General features: G+C 42.2%; 1 protein-coding gene across 2 annotated transcripts in view; it reads left to right on the top strand.

The window, feature by feature from the left end:
• The first annotated feature begins 3892 nt into the window (after nt 1-3892).
• MEAF6 (MYST/Esa1 associated factor 6) overlaps nt 3893-23217 on the top strand; it is a 44763-nt gene continuing 25438 nt past the window's right edge. For both annotated transcript variants that reach the window (XM_077481797.1, XM_077481796.1), the window contains exons 1-5: nt 3893-4053; nt 13125-13240; nt 15160-15247; nt 17771-17816; nt 18003-18195. In XM_077481797.1, the coding sequence (XP_077337923.1) occupies nt 3964-4053; nt 13125-13240; nt 15160-15247; nt 17771-17816; nt 18003-18195 (533 nt within the window). In that variant the 5' untranslated portion in view covers nt 3893-3963. The remainder of the gene's footprint in view (nt 4054-13124; nt 13241-15159; nt 15248-17770; nt 17817-18002; nt 18196-23217) is intronic.

Raw genomic sequence — 23217 nt, 5'->3', positions numbered from 1 at the left:
TTGCAACATCAAGTATTCAAAAATGTAAAAAAAATAAATAAAAAAAAATTGAAATGCCCATCGCCGGTCGCTGAGGAGTGAACGCTGTTCAAACTACAAGTGAGGTATTGCCGTGTGCGTTAGAATGTCTGCAACAACTCTAGCACTAGACCTCCTCTGTAACTCTAAACTGGAAACCTGTAAAAAAAAAAAAAAAAAAAAAAAAAAAAAAAAAAAATTTAACCACTTAAGGACCGCCGTATTGCCATTGTACGTCAGCACAATGGCACAGGCAGGCACAATCACGTACATCTACGTGATTGCCTTCCAGCGGGTGGGGGGTCCGATCGGACCCCCTCCCGCTGTTTACGGCGGTCCGATTCGGTCCAGGAGCGCTCCGTGATGAGGGGATGGCCGTTGGTTTTCGGCCACCCCCTCTGGATCGCTCCTGGCCAATGAGAAGCTTCCTCCCCTGTGTATTGTTTACACAGGAAGGAGGAAGTGATGTCATTCTCCTCGGGGCGGTCTTTTTGACCGGACTACGAGGAGAAGAGTAAAAGTAAGTGTGCACCAACACTACACTGACATGTAGGTACACACAGGCACACGATCCCCCCTCCCCCCCCAGTCACAGTGTCACTGATTGCATTGATCATTTCTTTACTGATCAATGCATTCAGTGTCAGTTGTGACAGTAAAAACTGTCAGGACAGTTAGTGTTAGGTCCAGGGTAGCCCCCTATCACCCCCCAATAAAGATTTAACCCCCTGATTGCCCCTAGAGTTAACCCTTTCACCCCCTTTTGCCAGTGTCACTAAGCGATCATTTTTCTGATCGCTGCATGTGTCGCTAGGTAGCTAGTTATTTTTTTAGGTTCACCGCCAGGTTTTTATATCGCTAGGTACCCCGATATACTACCCAATAATGGTTTTAACCCCCAGATTGCCGCTAGTTAACCCTTTCACCCCCTTTTGCCAGTGTCACTAAGCGATCGTTTTTCTGATCACTGCATTAGTGTCGCTACAGTCGCTAGGTAGCTAGTTATTTTTTTAGGTTCACCGCCAGGTTTTTATAGCGCTAGGTACCCGATATACTACCCAATAATGGTTTTAACCCCCTGATTGCCGCTAGTTAACCCTTTCACCCCCTTTTGCCAGTGTCACTAAGCGATCATTTTTCTGATCGCTGCATGTGTCGCTAGGTAGCTAGTTATTTTTTTAGGTTCACCGCCAGGTTTTTATATCGCTAGGTACCCCGATATACTACCCAATAATGGTTTTAACCCCCTGATTGCCGCTAGTTAACCCTTTCACCCCCTTTTGCCAGTGTCACTAAGCGATCGTTTTTCTGATCGCTGCATTAGTGTCGCTACAGTCGCTAGGTAGCTAGTTATTTTTTTAGGTTCACCGCCAGGTTTTTATAGCGCTAGGTACCCCAATATACTACCCAATAATGGTTTTAACCCCCTGATTTCCGCTAGTTAACCCTTTCACCCCCTTTTGCCAGTGTCACTAAGCGATAATTTTTCTGAACGCTGCATCAGTGTCGCTAGGTAGCTAGTTATTTTTTTAGGTTCACCGCCAGGTTTTTATAGCGCTAGGTACCCCGATATACTACCCAATAATGGTTTTAACCCCCTGATTGCTGCTAGTTAACCCTTTCACCCCCTTTCACCAGCGATCACAGTATAAGTGTCACTGGTGACGCTGGTTAGCCAGTTAGTTATTTAGGTTCCCCGTCAGGTTTTTATATAGCGCCAGGGACCCCCATATACTACCTAATAAAAATTTGAACCCCCTGATTGCCCCTAGTTAACCCTTTCACCACTGATCACCGTATAAGTGTTACGGGTGACTCTGGTTAGTTTGTTTTTTATAGCATTTTATATTCAAATCTGGAAGGCAGTGCTTGGTTTTCGGGGTCCCGTACGTGGCTAGGCTCCCAAAAAGTCCCCCACATGTGGTATCCCCGTACTCGGGAGAAGCAGCAGAATTTATTTTGGGGTGTAATTTGACTTCTGCCCATAGCATGTGTGAGCAATATATCATTTAGTGACAACTTTGTGCAAAAAAAAAAAAAGTTTGTAATATTCCCGCAACTTTTGGCAAAATATAAAATATTCCATGGACTCAACATGCCTCTCAGTAAATAGCTTGGGGTGTCTACTTTCCAAAATGGGGTCATTTGGGGGGGTTTTGTGCTATTTTGGCATTTTATGGCCTTCGAAACTGTGATAGGTAGTGAGGAGTTAAATCAAAAATTTGCACCCTTAGAAATCCTGAAGGTGGTGATTGGTTTTCGGGGTGCCGTGCGCGACTAGACTCCCAAAAAGTCCCACACACGTGGTATCCCCATACTCGGGAGAAGTAGCGGAATATATTTTGGGGTGCAATTCCACATATAACCATGGCATGTGTGAGCAATATATCATTTAGTGACAACTTTTTGTAAAAAATTTTTATTTTTTTTTGTCATTATTCAATCCCTTAGGACAAAAAAAATAAATATTCAATGGGCTCAACATACCCATCAGCAATTTCCTTGGGGTGTCTACTTTCCAAAATGGGGTCATTTGGGGGGGATTTGTACTGCCCTGCCATTTTAGCACCTCAAGAAATGAGATCGGCAGTCATAAATTAAAAGCTGTGTAAATTCCAGAAAATGTACTCTAGTTTGTAGACGCTATAACTTTTGCGCAAACCAAAAAATATACGCTTATTGACATTTTTTTTACTAAAGACATGTGGCTGAATAAATTTTGCCCTCAATGTATGACTAAAATTTAGTTTATTCGATTTTTCTTATAACAAAAAGAAGAAAATATCTTTTTTTTTTCAAAATTTTCGCTCTTTTTCCATTTATATCGCAAAAAATAAAAAAAAAAAAAAATAAAAAAAAAAAATAATAAAAAAAAAAATCGCAGAGGCAATCAAATACCATCAAAAGAAAGCTCTATTTGTGGGAAGAAAAGGACGCAAATTTCGTTTGGGTGCAATATTGCATGACCGCGCAATTACCAGTTAAAGCAGCGCAGTGCGAAATTGCAAAAAGACCTCTGGTCCTTAAGGTGTTTATTGGTCCGGAGCTGAAGTGGTTAAAGTGTCCCCTATGGAGATTTTTAAGTACTCAAGTTTGGTGCCATTCCATGAGTGTGCACAATTTTAAAGTGTGATGCATGTTAGGTATCTATTTACTCGGCGTAACATTATCTTTCACATTATACAAAAAAAATAATAATAATAATTGGGCGAACATTACAGTTTTGTTATTTTTTTTAATTCATGGAGACCATTTTTTTTTAAAATAAAATAAAAAGCGCGTTTGAAAAATTATTGCGCAAATAATGAAATAACGTGTGAGATAAAAAGTTGCCATTTTATTCCCTAGGGTGTCTGCTAAAAAATAATAAATATATATATATATATATTATTATTTTCTTTTTTATATGTTTGGGGGTTCTGAGTATTTTCTAGCAAAAAAATAATTATATGATTTTTACACGAAGGTGAGAAGCGCCAGAATAGTCCCGGTTAAAATCACAACGCAAAATCACACTGAACTCCAGGAAAAAATCCACATGAGAATTGCACCCATTCGCATAAACGTGAACCTTAAACATAACACTTTTCACTCGTTAAATTATACTTTTTTCTTCTTATAGAGGTCTAGACAAAAAAAAATAAAAAAGTGGGGGTCAGCCACCTGAGGAGAAAAGAGGGGCAGAGTTTGGAAACACGAACAGCCCCTCTTAGAGACAGCTGAAAGCTATGCATATCTAGACGAATACACAACGAAGACCTTGTTCATGAATAAATATTTGCTGCTGCACGTCCATTTTCGTGGCTTTCCCTCATTAGCAGCGCCTCACACTGATTAGCAGCCACCATCCCGCCTCACACTCCGTGCCCGCACACTGTATAGAGGAGTGGAAGTGGGCAGGTTTATATACTCCTCAGGCCCCTCCCTCCTTCTCCACACTCCATCATGGCGATGCATAACAAGGCCACAACGCCTCAGATTCCAGATACCCGCCGAGAACTCGCCGAGCTAGTGAAGAGGAAACAGGAACTGGCGGTAAATTACTCTCTTTTCTAATACCGATTCCTCTACGGATCAATCTGCTATAACTGGCTTAGCGCTCCGACTACATTTCCTTCGCATTATATAAACGGCACCGTTTCTTCTCGCGTTACCTTCATTTTCGCAGCTGGGATACGTGAATCCCGGTATCGCTACGTAACGTACGTAGAACGCAGTTGTTTGTATGAAGCTACGCCGTTGGCGTCGCGCAGCGTTTGTAGTAAAATGGCGTACGCTACGCTTTTGGCGTAGGTTCAGCCATCTCGTTGAATGGAAAGAGGGCGGGAAAGAGAAATCCAGGGGGGGTGGGGACAGGCTGAGGGTAAAAAAGATGGTGCTTTAGGAGTGAAACATATCTTCTACAATGTATGCTTTGGTTTCCGACGTGTATGTTCTGTGATATGTCTCCAGCATAAAAGAAAAGCGCTTAGTACTCTGTGCATCAAGTCTTTCCATGTTCCAGCTGCTATGTGCAGGCAGATTGGCCCAATAGGAAGTACAATGAGAGCCTTTGGCTTGAGGAAATCACCTCAGAGTGAACATACCTTGTTACCACACAAGATGTGGGATGAAAAAAAATCTATGTTTCATATATGTAACAATACAAGCTAACTGCTTTTCTAGTAGTAAAGTATATCCTTTTGCTTTGCACAGAGCAGCCCACGTCCTCATCTTAGGTCCCTCGCTGACGCTCCTGCCGAGTGCCTCCACAGCAAGCAGCTTACTATGGGGGCAGCCGAGCCGCTGCTCTGTGTGTCCATTCAGACTCACTTATTTTGATAGCAGCAGGAGCACCTCGCTGCTGTCTCAGCCAATGGGGAGAGTATGCCCCAGACAGCCAACACGCTTATGCAGCATCGCTGGATCAAGTTGGAGCTCAGGTAAGTATTGGGAAGGGTGCTGCACACAGTTTTTTTTTTATTTATTTATCTTCATGCAATAAGATTAGAACCGCTTTAACCACCTCAATACACGGCACTTGCACCCCCTTCCTGCCCAAGCCATTTTTCAGCACTGTCACGCTTTGACAATTGCGCGGTCATGCTACACTGTAACCATGTGAAATTATTTTCTCCTTCACTGGTGGGCACGAATAGGTGGCATTGATGGGTGGCAATGATGGACAGCACTGATAGCCAACACTGACTAGCATCACTTATGGCTGCTGATTGGTGGCAGTTGTGGGCACTGATTGCCGACAGTGGTGGGCAATCATTGCTGGCACTAATTGTAACCAGGGAACTGATGATCAGTGCCCTGATTATATACCTAGTTGTCCCCTGTGAGGAGATGCTGCTGATCGTCTCTCCTCTCCCCACACTGAGTGTGAGGTGAGAAGCGCCGATTACCAGCAGCTCCGTGTTTACATGTGACTGGCTGTGGTCACATGGTTAAAGAGCCGCGGCTTTTTACATAGATCGGGGTGGAGACGTGTCCTAGCAACACTGCGCGATCGCCGGGGGCGCGCTAGAGTGGTCATTCTGGGAGGCTGTCATGATGTCCACCCAGAATGAGAGCCGCACCGCCCAGCCGTCATTTGATGGTGGGTGGGCGGCAAGTGGTTAAAGTAGTTGTAAGGACTCAAGGTTTTTCATGCATAAAATCTCTTTGCCGCAAACCCCCCACACTGTATTTGTGTAGCGGTCTTTCAAATGCATTTTTTTTTTTTTTGAAAAATTGCTTTAATGAATAAAAAAAAAAAAAGAGCGCTTTTTTTTTGGTATAATTTGAAAGATTTTATGTAGTGAGAATTGTGATCTTTTTATTCTAAGCAAAAAAAAAATGCAATTCTCATTTTTGCCCAGAATCGTGCAGCTCTAGAATGGACACGCAGAGCAGTGGCTCAGGAGCGAACCTGCTTGGGAGCCCCCATTGCAAGCTGCTTGCTCTTGGGGCATTTGGCGGGGGGGGGGGGGGGGGTGGTGGTGTCCGGAGTGGAATAAAAACAATACACGTTGTTAGGCATTGTTTAATCCCTTGATTACCCTAGTTGTTATCCCCTTCCCAGCCAGTGTCATTAGTACAGTGACCGTGTATAGTATTATCACTGATCACTGTATTATTGTCAGTGGCAGTTAGTCAGTTCCCTCCAGTGTCAGTGACAGATTGTTGCAGTCCCATTATAAGTCGCTGATCAATGTCATTACTAGTATACAAAAAAAATCCTATGTATCCCATAACTTTCACACAAACCAATCAATATACAGTTATTTGGATTATTTTTTTACAAAAGACATGTAGCAGAATACATTTTTGTGTGCATGTTTTATAGCAATTATAGCACACAAAAAAACCCAGTGGTGATCAAATACCAAAAAGAAAGCTCTATTTGTGTTTTGTGTGAAACAAAATGATATAAATGTTTTTTTTTTTTTTTTTTACAGCATTGCATGACCGTGCAACCGCCAGTTAACCCTTTCATGACTAAGCCTATTTTTGGAATTTGGTGTTTACAAGTTAAAATCCATATTTTTTGCTAGAAAATTACTTGGAACCCCCAAACATTATATATATTTTTTTAGCAGAGGCTCTAGAGAATAAAACGGCGATTGTTGCAATATTTTATGTCACCCGGTATTTGCGCAGTGGTGTTTTAAACGCAACTTTTTGGGAAAAGGGACACTTTCATGAATAAAAAAAAAAACAAAACAGTAAAATTAGCCCAATTTTTTTGCGAAATGTGAAAGATAATGTTACGCCGAGTAAATAGATACCAAACATGTCACACTTTATAATTGCGCGCACTTGTAGATTGACGACAAAGTACGGTACCTAAAAATCTCAATAGGCGACGCTTTAAACATTTTTTACGGTTACCAGGTTAGCGTTACAGAGGAGGTCTACTGCTAGAATTATTGCTCTCGCTCTGACGATCGCGGCGATACCTCACATGTGTGACTTGAACACCGTTTACGTACGCGGGCGCGACTTCCGCATGCGTTTTCTTTGCTTCGCGAGCTCGCGGGGACGGCGGGCGCTTTGAAAATTTTTTTTTATTTTTTTATTTATTTTATTTATTTTTAAATGACTAAATTGTTTAAAAAAAAAAAAAAAAAATTTGATCACTTTTATTGCTGTCACAAGGAATGTAAACATCCCTTGTGACAGTAATAGGTGGTGACAGGTACTCTTTATGGAGGGATCGGGGGTCTAAAAGACCCCCCACCCCTCCTTTACACTTCAATGTATTCAGATCGCCGAAAACGGCGATTCTGAATACCGGATATTTTTTTAAAACCGGCGCCATTGGCAGCCGAGTAAACGGGAAGTGACGTCATGACGTCGCTTCCGTGTTTACGATGAGGAGACTGGAACGAAGCCGATTACAGCTTCGTTCCAGTTCCTCCCCAGCAGCCAGAGCCGACGGATCTTTAATCGGTGCTCCCGATCGAGCGGGAGCACCGGTAACAGCGGTGGGAGGGGGGGACGTCCCCTCCCGCTCCTCCGGCATAACAGTCGAGCGGCTTTTAGCCGCATCGGTTGTTATGCCTGGATAGCCAATCGCCTGCTGTAAAAAACGGTACCGGGATGATGCCTGCAGGTGCGGGCATCATCCCGGTATACCCCCCGGAAGCCGAGTACGCAGATGTGCGTACGCTCGGCGGGAAAGGGTTAAAGTAGTGCAGTGCTAAGTAGCAAAATAAAATAAAATTGCCTGGTCATGAAGAGTATTAAACCTGCCAGAGCTAAAGTGTTTGAACACATGCATATATGTATGTGGGATCCCTGTGAAAGCTGGAAATTACAGTAAGGCCTCATGCAATCTAGGTTCTTCTGATTGCTTTTCTCCTTCCAGGAGACTTGTCTTCACCTGTCGTGAACACAACAGGTCTCCTTACGGGAGAAAAGCAATGTTAAAAACGCACCTAGAGCCATGTTTTTCAAACTGGTTCAGGTTGCGTTAGTTGTTTGGGTGTTTTATTTACTTTATTGGCCAGAATATTCCTTTTATTCCTTCCAGGCCCTGTGCTGACCGGCTGCCCTGCTGCTTCGTGAACACAACAGGTCACTTGCTCGACACAGGCAACGTTGGCTTGCACAACTCAGTGCACATTCCAAAGCAGACTTGCAAGTAGGTGGTTGGGAATTTTTTTATTTTTTTTTATTGCGGAAGAGACGTTGCATGACTTTTCTGTACCTAAAGAGCTTTCCTGCTCACAGTTTTTGAGAACAGGACTTAAGTTCCACTTTAACTGTTTCCCAAAACCATCACATGCCATGAATGGTAACTGTTACAGCTGCTTGTGCTCAGCTGAGCTGTCAAGCTATAAATGGCTGGTATCGTAGCTGATCACATGTGTAGCGTCATGGCAACTATAAACTGGCTAAGATGTCAGCTTCCTTGGCTGAAAAAGGATGCTAGGGTTTAGTTTTGCTTTAAAGGATAAGTGCATTTTTAAAGGCTCTTGTGGCCATATGAGATTTAAAGTGGAAGTAAACTCCCCTATCGGTTTCAGCCAAGGAAGCTGCCATCTTTGCCTCTGTTTAATCTTCAACTGCTATGGTGCTACACATGTGATTCGTTATGACACCAGCCATTGGATGGTTTGATAGTTTGGCTGAGAGCACAGCCAATGTGCAGTTGGCATTCCCGGCATGCCTTTTTTTTTTTAACTGTTTAAATCAATGGGTTTACTTCCACTTTAACAGCTAATACACAGAATCTTGCTCACAGCAGGATCCTGATTTAAGGGCTTGTTCACATGGGCAGCTGGGGGGTGGTAAAAATAGGTGGTTGGGCTACAGTTTCATCACCCTCCCCCCATGTGCATGGGCCCTAAAACAAAGTGCCAATCCTTCTTGCCTCCCTTTCCCTGATCTAACTTAATCCACAGATGCATACTTGCCTTAATCTAAAGGCCATGGTCATACTGTTTACATCTAGCGCTGCAAATCCTTGCTGTCCTGGCCATGTCTACACATTACAGCTCCTTGGGCTTCTATGGTATAATCTCTGATCCTCTCCAGTCTCTAAACAAAGCCCTATAGAAGTCTGGAAGGGCTGTAATGCACAGGTGCAGCCCAGACAGTGAAGAATTGCACCACTAGATGTAAACTAAGTAATTGCTGCCATCAGATAAAGGTAAATATGCGTCTTTGGAGAGAGATCCTAACACTATTTGTGATAAAATACACATTTGAGGCTTGAGTATTACTTAAAGTGGAACTAAAGCCCTGCTTTCAAAAACTCTGAACAGGCAGGCTCTGTGTTGCAGAAGAGGCATGAAATGTCTCTTGCAGTAAAAGAAACCTACCTGCATGCTCATAGTCTTCTTTGGCATGTACACTGAGATATTAAAGTGCGTCCGGGTTTACATTCCGTTACGGTACCTGTGTGGCAGGATAACTGCATTCTTGTGCATTCTTGTGCATACATGGCATACGACATCATCCTGTGCAGGCCAATGAAAAGAGCCACAGTCCGAGAGCCAGAAAAAGCTGGGTAGACGATGCCGGCGAGGGATGTTAGATCATTGAAGGAGAGGTAAGTATCACATAGTTTATCTTTTTACTTTAAGACAGGAATCTTCACATCCCATGAGGCATTGTCAAACTCTGACATTCACAGACATGACTAAGCATGATGGGAATTGTAGTTCCTGAACAACTGGAGGGCCATCGTTTGAAGACCCCCTGCTTTAAGAGCTTATTTTCCCCAGAGTGCGATGACCTGCATTTTCCCACATTGGATCAATGCAGGTCATCACTGAGGCACATAGAAACTAATTGTTTTCTATATGCCTCATTCACACCACAATGCTGGTGTGATGTGCGTTGCAGTGCTAAATATTTTTTTTCAAATGATCTATATTGCATACTTATGTTGGTCCAGTTTGGCACAATGTAAGTATGCCTACAGGCATTCTCTTATTAACAAGGTAGGCAGTGGGGTAATGTCACCTTTTGAACATCTACCCTTCCTTCTGGGGAAATCCTAGGAACAATGAGGATGCCAAATATAGCGAAAAGATGCTCCAGGACAGTGTAGCCATGTCTCTTTGCTATGTTGGCGTTCCTCGTAATTTCGGGGATCTATTAAATCCAAAAGCAAACATTTTATTTCCTTTTTTTTTTTTTTCTTTTGATATGGCAGATTACCAATTAGATGTGATGGCTTCATTCGTTTTTTTCTCATGCTGCATACACACGAGCGGAATGTCTGACAGAAAAAGTCAGACGGAAGCTTTTCATCGTATATTCCGATAGTGTGTGTGCCTCATTGGACCTTTTTTTTTTTTTTTTTTTTTTTTTTTTTTTTTTTTTAAATTCTGACGGACCTAGAAATAGAACATGTTTTAAATATTTCAAACGGAACCAATTCCTATCGGGAAAACCGCTTGTCTGTATGCTGTTCCGACGGACTAAAAATGACGCATGCTCTGAAGCAAGTATGAGACGGAGGCTATTGGCTACTGGCTGTTGAACTTCCTTTTTCAAGTCCCGTCGTACGTGTTGTACATCACCACGTTCTTAACGATCTGACTTTGGTGTGATCGTGTGTAGACAAGACAGTTTCAGCGGAACTCCGTCAGAAAAACCTTAAGAGTGTACAGGGCATAATAAGGCTTTCTTTCTTCTATTTTTGTCTGATGATCCAGCCAGTAAGTCTAGAACAAGCTCTCCTGCAGATGTATCAGTTTACAGGGCTGAGACAAACCATTTACCACTGACAGGGGTGCTTACAATAATCAGCTTTTATTTATGTAAAACATTTATTCCCCCTCAAAAAAACAGTTTACTGCAACTGATTATAAAATGTCAGCTGGAGTTTGACTTCAAGTTGTTAGTGTGTCTAAATCTGCTAATGTTTAACACTCCCCTTCCTGCAGGCTGACAGTGCTTCTGTCTGCTGTGCCCCCTATGCTCATTCATGCAGAATGGGTACACTCTTAAGAGATGAGGAGTGTTATTGGCCAGATCACCAGGTAAAAACAGAGGGGTAAAAGGATAAACAAAGAGAGCCAATGCAGGCACAGCATCTAATTGGCGATCTACAATATATAACATTTTTGGTTTTGGGTTTAAGTTTGCTTTAATGCAGGGAGGCAAGGCATTCATTATATGATAGTTGGAGCTTACGTTTTAAAGCAAGGTCCTCTTTACAGGCTTGTTAACACCATGGCACATGTAAAATCACAGCTGTAATATTTTTGGCAACTCATCACAGTGCACAGGGCATTCACTTCTGTATGTTGTGACGTCCTTTAGTATTTTACCATGTATGCTACAGTGTGAACAAGAGCTAAAGCCTTATTGAATTAATGCAACATTATATATTTGTATATCTGGAAACCCCGAACATTTAATTTATACAACAGCTTGTGTGAAGGAGTAGGCATATTGCAGTCGGCCTTTCCATCTGTTAAACTTTACCTGTACATCATATCCTATTTGAATCAATCTTTAGGCTGGGTTCACACTGCCGTACGGCTCACAACATGGGGTCCAGTGCATGCCTGTTCACCATTTTCAGGTCTGAATTTGGTCCGAACTTTCAGATAAATTCGGACCTGAAACGGTGCAATTCACTTTGCAGCTGTCCCAGAGATGTGTGAACCGACTCCATAGAGAGCCTGCCACAGTCTCTTGGCATGCGGAGAAACCCGCATCCAATTCAGAATGGTGTGAACCCAGCCTTAAAGTAGATCTCCATTTTCTGTATAAAGTAAGTGGAAACTGAAAAATATCTGTCTTACATCTTCCGTTCCATAGAAGATAACGGCAGGTCCGTCTGGAGAAACTGACAGGGCGGGCTTGTGTAAAAGCGGCCTAACACTGCCTCTGGCCAAACCAGCATAGTGTCACTGCTACCACACTGGCGAGCAAGATTTTGCCGTGTTACTGCCAGTGAGTTAAAAAGTCATCTGATGCATTTAAACGGATTTACAGGTTTAGGTGCTGCTTTTATAAATGGTAATCTGTCTGGCACAGAACATGTATAATGTAGATGTGTACAGGACTGTCTTTCTTCTCTTAAAATGGAAAATATGTTTTAATGTGACTGTGCAGTCTCCGCCCCTTTTTTTTAAATGTTATTATTTACCAAAATTATAAACTGGGAGTGCCTACCTAGACCATTCCTTCAATTCTTATAGCATTAGGCAGGCCCCTGTGGCTAGGTGGTTATTTGTGGATTTATTATTATTATTATTATACACAATTTATTTAGCGCCAACAGTTTACGCAGCGCTTTACGGTGTATAGGGGGGACAACACAATTACAGTACAATACAAAAGGTACAAGAGGGCCCTGCTCGTAGAGCTTACATTCTAAAGGGAGAGGGTGGTGGTACAAAAGGTAATAGCTGCAGAGAATGATTTGATGGGGTAGCTCGGGGGCAGATTTAAAGGGAATTGTACAATCATATTATAATATGTATGGTCCAATTTACATAATATACTTGACCTCAGGGGGCTTTCAATGTATCTCCTTGTTGGATACTTTTCTCTCCTCCTTTTTTTATTTTTTATTTTTTTGTTATGGAAAGGGAATACAGTTATAGATTTCTGTGAGCATAGCCTCAAAGTGAATGTATCATAGGATAAATACATGTGCTGCAAATGCTGAACTCAAAGTAATGCTAGTTGCCTGGTTGGATATTGATGCCAGAGATTCAACATCAATGACTTGGAACAATTATACATATTGCATCAACTGAGTCGAGAGTAAATTCAGAAGCCTTTGTCTGCATACTTGTCCTGGTTCACAACTGCATTGAAGCAACAGGGCTGGCATGGTGGCCTAGCAATTAATATTTTGTAGACTAGCTATCACCAATGGCAGCTCACGGGAAAAGTTTCACTGAAACTTATTAGTAACCAAAAGAACGTTATCATAAGTAATGTAAAGAATGCTACCATGTGAAGAGATGGGAGAAAATTCACTGACAGAGACTGGACAAGGTATAGTCCTGGTTCAGCATGTGTTTCAAAAATCATGGGTGTATTCAAATATTTTCTGTTTGTTTTTTTCTTTAACCAGTAGATCTGTGCTATTTAAATATTATTATTTTGTGTTGCCTATTAATTCATATTTATATTTTTTTTCTTTTGTCGCCTTATAGGAGACCTTGGCAAATCTAGAACGCCAGATCTATGCTTTTGAAGGAAGTTATCTGGAAGATACCCAGATGTATGGGAATATCATCCGAGGATGGGACCGTTACTTAACAAATCAAAAGTAATATATTTTTTTTATCTCTGTTTTGCTGTGAAAGATTGCATTGTTTAATCACTTAAGGCACGGGCCTATTTTGTTTACAAGTTAAAGTGTAGCTGCTGACTTTTAATAATCGGACACTCATCAGTCCAGCGATGCGGGTGTACGAAGCTCCTCTCCCATTGGCACCGACATTCTTACTGAGGGCTCCCAGCTGTGGCCTCACAGCTGGGCACGCACTGCGCATGCATGAGCCGTTCTGTGAATGGCCGGGCTAAATATATATATATATATATATATATATATATATATATATATATATATATATAATATTACTTTCTGTTACACCGTATTTGTGCAGAGTTTTTACAAGCAATTCTTTTTATTTTTTTTGGAAGAAATACACTTGTCTTGTTTGTTTTTTTTTTTTTTTTTTGTGAAAGATGTTATGCTGAGTGAATTGAACATGTCCAACATACCCAACATGTCACACTTCAAAATTGCGCCATAGTCGTGGAATGGCGACAAACTTTTACCCTTAAAGTGGTTGTAAACCCTTACAACCAACTTTAACCCACAGGTAAGCCTAGATTAAAGGGGAAGTAAACCCTGATGGGTTTACTTCCTCTTTCATTCCCTGCAAAGGCAAAGCATAATGGACTACTATGCATCGCATAGTAGTCCAGTATGTGTCACTTACCTGACACAGGAGCCAACAAAGTCATTGCTGTCCCCTGTAGTCCGGCGCATCCATCTTCTCGGTGGGGTCTCGTAGCTCCGCCGCTGTCATTCGGCAAAGCCGCAATGACGTCACTCCCGCGCATGCGCACGGGAGCCGACACGCACGGCATCTCTGTCGTTGACGGTGCCGTGCTCAGTGCGCCTGCGTGCCGCTGTCTACGGCGCATGCGCCGTAGACAGCGGTGCCTGTCTTCGGGCAAATATCTCCTAAACCGTATAGGTTTAGGAGATATTACTTGGACCTACAGGTAAGCCGTAATCTAGGCTTACCTGTAGGTCAAAGTGTGTTGTAAGGGTTTACAACCACTTTAAGGCTTACCTGTAGGTCCAAGAAATATCTCGTAAACCTACACGGTTTAGGAGATATTTGCCAAAAGACAGGCACTGCTGTCTATGGCGCACTGAGCGCGCCACGGTCAACGGCGATATGCCGTGAGTGGCAGCTCCCGTGCACATGCGCGCGAGTGACGTAGTTGCAGGGGACAGCAGAGGAGCAGCGAGACCCACCGAGAAGATGGATGCGCCGGACTACAGGGGACAGCGGTGACTTCGCTGGCTCCTGTGTATATAAGCAATGTATAGTAGTCCATTATGCTTTACCTTTGCAGGGAATGAAAAAGGGAAGTAAACTCGTCAGGGTGACGTTTTAAAAAAAATTCTACTGGTTGCATGTATTGAGTTACAGAGGAGGTCTGGCGCTAGCGATCGCTATGATACCTCACATGTGTGCTTTAAACACTGTTTTTATATGCAGGCACTACTCACATGCGTGTTCGTGTCTCCACGCGAGCTCATGGAGACTGGCCGTTTTATTTATTTTATTGCAGGTAATGTAAACATCCCCTGTAATAGAAAAAAAAGCCCACGTAAATATGAGATCTGGGGTCAAAAAGACCTCAGATCTCATATTTACACTAAAATGTAGAAAAAAAAAATACCCTTATCCTTTCCCCCTTTCCTCTGCCCCCTTTTTTGTGTGTGTTTTTTTTTTTTATTTTTTTTATTATATATTATACTCTTTACCTATTGTCCTTCGGGACTATTGTATTACAGAGGCCCAGAGGTTATGTGTGTTTTTATAATGGTGAATGATGTGCTTCCGGTCTCTAAGTGGAGGAGCCTTATCTCAATGCGGCCTTGGAGGATTCCCAGAAAATTAGTTACCAGGTTCCTAACTGTTTTTTCTTTTTTCCATTTAGGAATTCAAACAGTAAAAATGATAGAAGAAATCGAAAGTTTAAAGAAGCAGAAAGACTTTTTAGTAAATCTTCAGTAACTTCTGCAGCTGTGAGTATTTAAAATACTTTTTGACAATTTGGAATTGATTTATAAAAGAACGGCTGGTCACCATGGAGGGTGCATTCTCACTAAGGCTCGGTTCACACGGGGGTAACCCAACTTGCAGCGCGACTTTGCAAGGCAATTTGGAGGCGACTTCAGCATGACTTTAAGTAACTTACAACGCAACTTAAAGTTGCCTCCAGGGCAGGCGACTTTGGTTGTGGCCAATCAGAGAATAATCAGCTCTCTGGGAGGGAGGGGTTTGCCTGGGTAAACTAATTTATTTTCCTGTAAAGTCGCTTCAATATAAATGGAGGTCAGACTTGGAGGTGACTTCCATTAAATTCTATGGGTACAAGTTGCCTAGAAGTCACCTTGAAGTAGTACAGGAACCCTTTTCTGAAGTCGGAGCGACTTCAGTAGTGTACATTAAGACGGCTGTCATTCACTAGAATGGAATTTCTGATTTCAAGCGACTTGGGGCAACTTGAGATCTGACAAGCACTAAAGTATGAATGTCATAGAGAAACTGACAAAATTGTATGACTGTTGTCTAGGAAAAGATTCCCATTTGTAGTTTAGGGGTGTTTTTTATCTTTTTTTAGTCCACATTCAGCCTGTTGTTACCACAAACACGACAATGTATGCTTTGGCAAGGCATGTGCGTTACCAAAATTTAAGTCTGAATTGGCCCTAAATAAAATAAAATCTGGGTTTGGTACTTTGGGGAGGTTTTGAGGAGACCATTATTGATTGAAATTTTCTCTGTATGGAAAGAAAAGAATCACTATCTGTATTTTTTTTTTTTTTTTTTTTTTTTTGGTGAAAGCTTTTCCAGCTGAACATTCACCTGAAGCATGACAGTGTAAGCTGTGTGAAATGGGTTTTTCACTTCACTAGCGTTGTGGTAATGCAATGTATATGTGTTAGCCAGTTGCTGTGTCATTCTCCTGCATTTGCATTCCAACACACTGCACCTTGCATTGCAGCATAACACACAGTAGCACACTACCAGGCATCCTATTACTAAACATTCTGCAGTTCCAATTTTAGGCCCCTTGTACATTTGGGAGCCCTTCAATTGGTTGCAAACCCTTACCCAGTGAAGTGTCTGGCCTCAGGTGATGTACTGGGATGAAAATGATCCTCCTACATAAAGTTGTGCCTGTTTATTTGCAGCAATCTAACCTGTACAGACTTCTTCAACACACAGTTATTATTATTTTTTTTCTCTCAGCAACAGAAAGTGGGGGACAGGGATCTGATCACACACGGCAGAGCTAGAGCACAGAGAACTTTGTAATCTCACAGCTGATTGGAAAGTGACACATTCACCACTTTTCATAGGCTTTTCATAGGCTCAGAGAGACACATCGCAAAGGGTAAAGCTTCGTACACACGGTTTGATTGTTGTACGTCCGAGCGTCAGATTTTTGTCAAAAGCGCTTGTGCAGAATTTTGTCTAGTATCTGCAAATTGTCGTTTGACAAACACAAACTTAGTGACGTACTATGAGAGTATAAAGAGGAAGTTAATTTCTCAAGCGCCACCCTTTGCACCCCTTCTGCTAATTTCATGTTAGTAGAAGTTTGAGCATTGATTCACAATTTTCAGATTGTATGGAACAAATACCTTCATCACGACAAAAATTATATCGCCTGCACATCCATCTTTTGTCTGATGAAAAAGTCAAATTGGCTGTTGCTAGCACCATACTAACGATCCAAAAATCCCCAGACAGCTCGTCTTACGAATTTTCCCTTCTGATTTCCATATCGTTTGTACGAGGTCTAAGAGTGATCTGCTGTGTGCTGGATGGGAGTGGGCCATATCCTGGAGGCTGAGGTGTCCATCGAATCCGTTAGGAGTGGGTCAAGCAGAGATTAGGAAGCAGACTTGGTGCTTTGGATTCAGAAAAATACACTCTAGTGGGATTTGCATATATGAGGTTTACAACCACTTTTATCCCGGGTTCACACATGTGTGTTGCGAAATTGAAGCTCCGATTTCACTGCGAAGATAAAAATCAGTTGTTCAGAGGTTCCTCTGCGTTTTTAGCTGTGGATCAGTGAGCAGGGAGAGGGGGAGGTGTAGTGAGGAGGGGAGAGAATTTGTGTTCAGAACGGAATGCATCTGCGAATCGGATGCATTCCCATAGAAGATGGTGGGTTGTAATTCACACCGCAATGCCCAGGAAAAACACATGTGTTTTTTGTGCAATGTGCAGTGCGAATGCAACGCACATATGTGAACCAGATGCATTCAAATGAATGTATTTTAAAATGTCCTGCGGATTGGATGTGGTGTAAGCCGCATCTAATTCGCATAGGTGTGAACAGGGGGCTAAATATGCTACACTTGGACGTGCATATGCAGAAGTAGATTTTTCCATTTAAAGGTTATACACTTTAAAATGGATATAACCCTTCCTTTGTTGAGAACATGTTCATATTATTGTTTTGATAATTCTTCTAATAATAAGAGAAAAACTGTGAAATTGGTGCTAAAGGTAACCTTTTGCTTTTTCAGGCTGTAAGTGCATTAGCTGGAGTACAAGATCAAATGATTGATAAACGTAAGTACTTTTTATGACTTCTCAAATCACAGATAACTTTCACACTTGTTTGCTTGCTGCATCCTCGAGTTGTCATTAAGAAAAAAAAAAAATCTGAAACTGGCAGTGACCTCCCCCTAATCTTATCTCCCTATTCCGTATGAAACAAACTAAACATACCATTATCTGTTCTTACTGGTTTTGTAGGAGAGCCAGGCAGTGGAACAGAGAGCGACAATTCTCCAGACTTTCAGAATCAGGAGAATGAGCCTAGTCAGGATGATACAGAAGATCTAGACGGTTCCCTGTCAGGTGTCAAGCCTCAGAAAGCAGCATCATCAGCCAACTCTGGAGGGCATCACAGCAGTCACAAGAAACGCAAGAATAAAAACCGGCACAGGTTGGCTTAAGCATCATTCTGTAGCTTTCACATTTTGCTTCTTATATTTGTCATGCAGCTGCAGTGTTTGCCTAAATATTGCTAGCAAACTTTGCTGTAGGATAAAGTGTAAATATGGCTCACCTTGATTATTTTGTTTCTTGTAACAAATTGTAGTGTTCCTATGTTGTGATTGTGAATATTAGTAGACTGTTTTCCTATTTTTTTTTTTTTTGTTTGTTTTAGAATATTTGTTTCATAGGTTTAAAACTAAAAATTAAAGATTCTGTTTTGGGCAGAGTGACCTTCATTGTCTTAATTCCGCCTCATCTGTAAAGATGACAGGTGACAGCTTGGACATAGCATATGTTTAATTACCACATTGACCATTTCCTGGCCTTTTCTGATAAGTCTGAACAGTCCAGAATGGATTTCTAATTGGTTTAATTTTCACCCATCACACAAGGCAAGAAGAAAGTTGTTTTGCAGCATATGATGTGTTTGCCTTTCTAACAATTTAAACTAGCTTTTGCTAAGAAGTGTTTAAACAAATCAAAGCAACTTACCGGTACCAGTTTAGGTACACTATGTGACCAAATGTTATGTGGACACCTGACCATCACATCTATATGAAACTTGATGGACATCCCAGTCCACTTTTTTTTTTTTTTTTTTTTTTTTAAAGGCTTTTCAAAGGATTTACAGTGTTGGGTATTTGTGCCATTTCACTAAAAGAGCATCAACGAGCTCAGATATTGATGATTGACAAAGACCTCACACACACTTTGAATTCCATTTAGTTCCAAAGGTGTCCAATATGATTGAGGCTCTGTGCAAGCAGTTTGAGTTCCTGCACACCAAACTCTTTACACTGGGGGAGATTTACTAAAACTGGAGAGTGCAAAATCTGGTTCAGCTCTGCATAGAAACCAGTCGGCTTCAAAGTTTATTGAACAAGCTGAAGTTAGAAGCTGATTGGCTACCATGCACAGCTGCACCAGATTTTGCACTCAAGTTTTAATAAATCAACCCCCTATGTGTTTGGATCTGGATTTCTACACAAAGTTGGAAGCTTGCAATTCTCTCTACAATATCTGTCTTTATAGGATGTATCATTAACCGTACCGAAACAGTCACTAGAAATGCCTGAATACAATATTTTGTATGCAAAGCCACATACATTTTGGCCATATAGTGTAGTAATATTGGATTTTAATATTTTTTGCAATTTGAAATCTGGTTTGTATAGTCCTTCCTTCCTGAACTCCAGGCTCCTTTTTAGAAAAAAATAAGTCAGCAGCTACAACTACTGTTACTGTTGACTTTTAATACAAGCACACTTGGCTGTCCAGGGATCCAATGATCTCCCCACCTAAACCGATACTTAAGTCGGCTTCGGGTGCAGGCATTCGACATCTTTAGTAAGGGAAACAGGAAGTGATGCTTTGCAGCTTCACAGCCTGTTTCCTACTGCGCATGCTAGAGTTGCACTGCGCTTTGTGAATGGTTCCATAGTCTTCTGGGACCTATGATGTGTCTCAGAAGATGAGGGGGCTGAACCTGTCAAAACCAGGTACTCGCGCTCCCCCCCCCCCCCCCCGCCATATAGCAGAATGATGGGCAGAGCGCGGTTGTATTATCCAGCACACTGATTATCAGGGCAGAACCATCAAGGACGCCCACTGGAGATCCCCAGGGATGCCAATCTGCTCATCAGTGATGCCTGGCAGTGCCTATGAGCACTGCGTATAAGTGCCTTGTCATCAGTCCCCCTTAGTGCTGTCTTATCAGTGAAGGAGAAAATTAGCTTAATTACAACGTTTTATAACAAAAATGAAGAAACCGTTTTACTTTTTTTTTTTTTTATTTTTTTTTTTTTTATGTTGTAGCACAAAAGAAAAAACCCCAGTGGCGATCAAATACCACTATAAAAGCTCTATTTGTAGTAAATAAAAATTTTGTTTGGTTACAGCGCCGCGTGACCACGCAGTTGTCATTCAGAATGTGGCAGCGCATTAAGTCACTATTTCAAAATGTGCTGGCTTACAATTTAAGTAACATAAGGTGTACACCATATTGTAGACTTATTTATTTTAATTAAAATTCACAATTTTACTGAGCAGTAGAAATATAGCTATTGCTATACCGGGAACTCTGAAGGCTTTGTGTTTTTTGTGAATGAGCTCACATAATACAAGCCAAGAGGGGCAGTCGGGGGTCTGAGATCCAAATGTCTAGTTTGCAAGCACCGTAAGTATAGTGAAACCTTTACTCACGACACTCTGTAAAAAGTCCCCAAGGTGGCATGTACCTTGTTAATGAGTGGCCCGATTCCTGGAGTTCTTCTTTAAAGCTGGATTTTTTTTTCTTTTGTGGCAGTGGGGATATAGCTCTAAACACCTAGTCTAGTTTAGTTTAGTTATATACAATGGTGGGTATCCTATAACCTCCAAGCTCCTCCTTGCCTGCCCTCTCCACCATTCATACTGCTGCTATTACTGCTTTCACACAATACATTGCATTGTGTGAATGAATGGTGGAGATCCTGTCATCCAACTGCTCCTCCCATTTATAAAATGCAATATATTGTGGGAGGCTAATAATATGAGCACCCCGTGTGGGGAGATGGCAGAAAATGAGGGGATAGGGTGCACATTTTCCTCAGTAGCAGCAGCTGCTGTTATCCTTCATAGTGCTGGAAGACAGCCGCTCAGGGCAGTATCCAGCAGCTTTGAAGGAGGGACAGCAAGGAAGGTTTATACCAGAAGCAGCTGCCTGCAGTTACTGGGACACAGATCATTCAACATAACTAATGTTCTTGGTGCTGTATCACAAAAAAGGAAAAACTACAGTTTTTAAAGGATAATTGTACTTCTTTTATACAGGCTCCCATGGTCTGCAGTATTAATGCTAACTTTTTTTACTTTTAAAAGTTACTGAGTGGTAAGTGCATGTTTAGTGAACTCTTATCTATGATCTCTCTCCCAACTAAGCATTCCTTTATTCTATATTGTCCTTCAAGAGGTATAATGGAAAATTTTGAATACTTACCTTTCTGTAATTTTCCTTCCCTGGTACCTATCCATGGCGGCATATGCCTGGAGGGGGGAGCAACCAACCATGAATATGCTGCCACGGTGGCTCCAGGAAAGCTAGTGATGCTTGTTATCAAATAGTATATTGGGGTTATTGGCTTTCTGAAGGAGGACTCCTTTACCCTAGGCTAATTGCATCTACAATTAGTAACCACTACAACCATTTTCTCTTAAAGTGAATCCAAAGGGCACAGCAGCAAGTTTGCTTTAATCCCTTCTTTTCTTGCAGCACATACATTTTGTTTTTGTTTTTTGTTTTTTCATGGTTCCCCAGCGATTCCATTCACCTGTTGGGAAAATCCACCTTGTGTAAGCTTCAAGTCATAGTGCTGGTGCTTAGCAATTGGTTCAGTGCAGTCAAGCATGCTCCTCAATACCCAGAATTGCCAGGGAATTTGTTTGCTTCCAGCATTTGATTGGATCGGTGGGGAAGCAGAAGAAAGGCAAGTATGTATTTCAGAGGAGGTGGGGATTAAAGCAAACCAGTTATTTTGCCTACATAGGTTTTCTTAGGATGCTTTCACACTGGGACGGTATTCAGGCGTTACAGCGCTAAAAATAGTGCCTGTGTAGCGCCTGAAAAAAACCGGCCCCTTTCACTCCAGTGTGAAAGCCGGAGGGCTTTCACACTGGAGCGGTGCGCTGGCAGGACAGTGAAAAAAGTCCTGCTAGCCGCATCTTTGGAGCAGTGAAGGAGCGGTGTATTCACCGCTCCTAAACCGCTCCTACCCATTGAAATCAATGGGACAGCGCGGCAATACCACCGGCAAAGCGCCGCTTTGCGGGCGGTTTTAACCCTTTTTTGGCCGCTAGCGGGGGTTAAAACCACCCCGCTAGCGCCCGCAGACCGCCGCTAAAACGACGGTAAAGCGCCGCTAAAAATAGCGGCGCTTTACCGCCGACGCCCGCACCGCCCCAGTGTGAAAGGGGCCTTAGGGGCCCATTTACATGTGTGCAGTGCATAAAGGCAGTCCATTTATTCATCCTAACACACCAAAAATGCACCATTTTAGCAGTGTATTGCAATGTTGAGGTGTCATTTTAAAATTGAATACAACTGCAGCACAGCAACATGCGGAATGTGCATTTTCCCCCGTAACATAATGGTTTGAATCCAGCCTCAAGGTGGCTCATACTGGACAGGTTTGAATATTTGTGTAGCTCCAGTAGTTTGTTTGTTTGTGTGTGTGTGTTTGTTTGTTTGTGTTCCCCCCCCCCCCCCCCCTCCTTTATTACAGCCAGGGTGGTTTTGATTTAAAATCACTAGTAAAAAGACTTGATTTAAATCCACTCCATTTTTAAATGGCAACTGTCATCTCTGACTCGCCAACCGCCCCATTCACTTTAATGGGATGGCTGGTTATGCAGCTGTGACACAACAAGGTGAGAGAAGGGGCAGCAGCACTGACACTGACACTGGGCTTTCATCATATCCAGGGCACAGTGACACTACTCCGTCATCATATCCAGGGCACAGTGACACCCGGCTATCATCATCATAATCCAGGGCACGGTGACACTGGGAAAATCGTCATAACCAGCGTGGAGTGACACTATGCTATCATCATCATCATAATCCAGGTCACAGTGACACTACTCCGTCATCATATCCAGGATACAGTGCCACTGGGCAAATCATCATAACCAGGGCGGAGTGACACTTTGCTATCATCATCATCATAATCCAGGGCACAGTGACACTACTCTGTCATCATATCCAGGGCACAGTGACACCCGGCTATCATCATCATAATCCAGGGCACAGTGACACTGGGCAAATCATCATAACCAGGGCACAGTGACACTATGCTATCATCATATTCAGGGCACAGGGAAACCGGACCATCATCAACATATCCAGGGCACAGTGACACTCCACCATCATCATATCCAGGGTAGGGTGACACTACCGAGATTCAATTCTACAGTTTGTAGTGTACATAGATTT

The sequence above is a fragment of the Lithobates pipiens genome, unplaced genomic scaffold (genome assembly GCF_037356315.1).
Source record: "Lithobates pipiens isolate NorthernLeopardFrog02 unplaced genomic scaffold, aLitPip1_a1.2 Scaffold_16, whole genome shotgun sequence".
NCBI lineage: Eukaryota > Metazoa > Chordata > Amphibia > Anura > Ranidae > Lithobates > Lithobates pipiens.
This window is presented reverse-complemented; position numbering and strand designations above follow the sequence as displayed.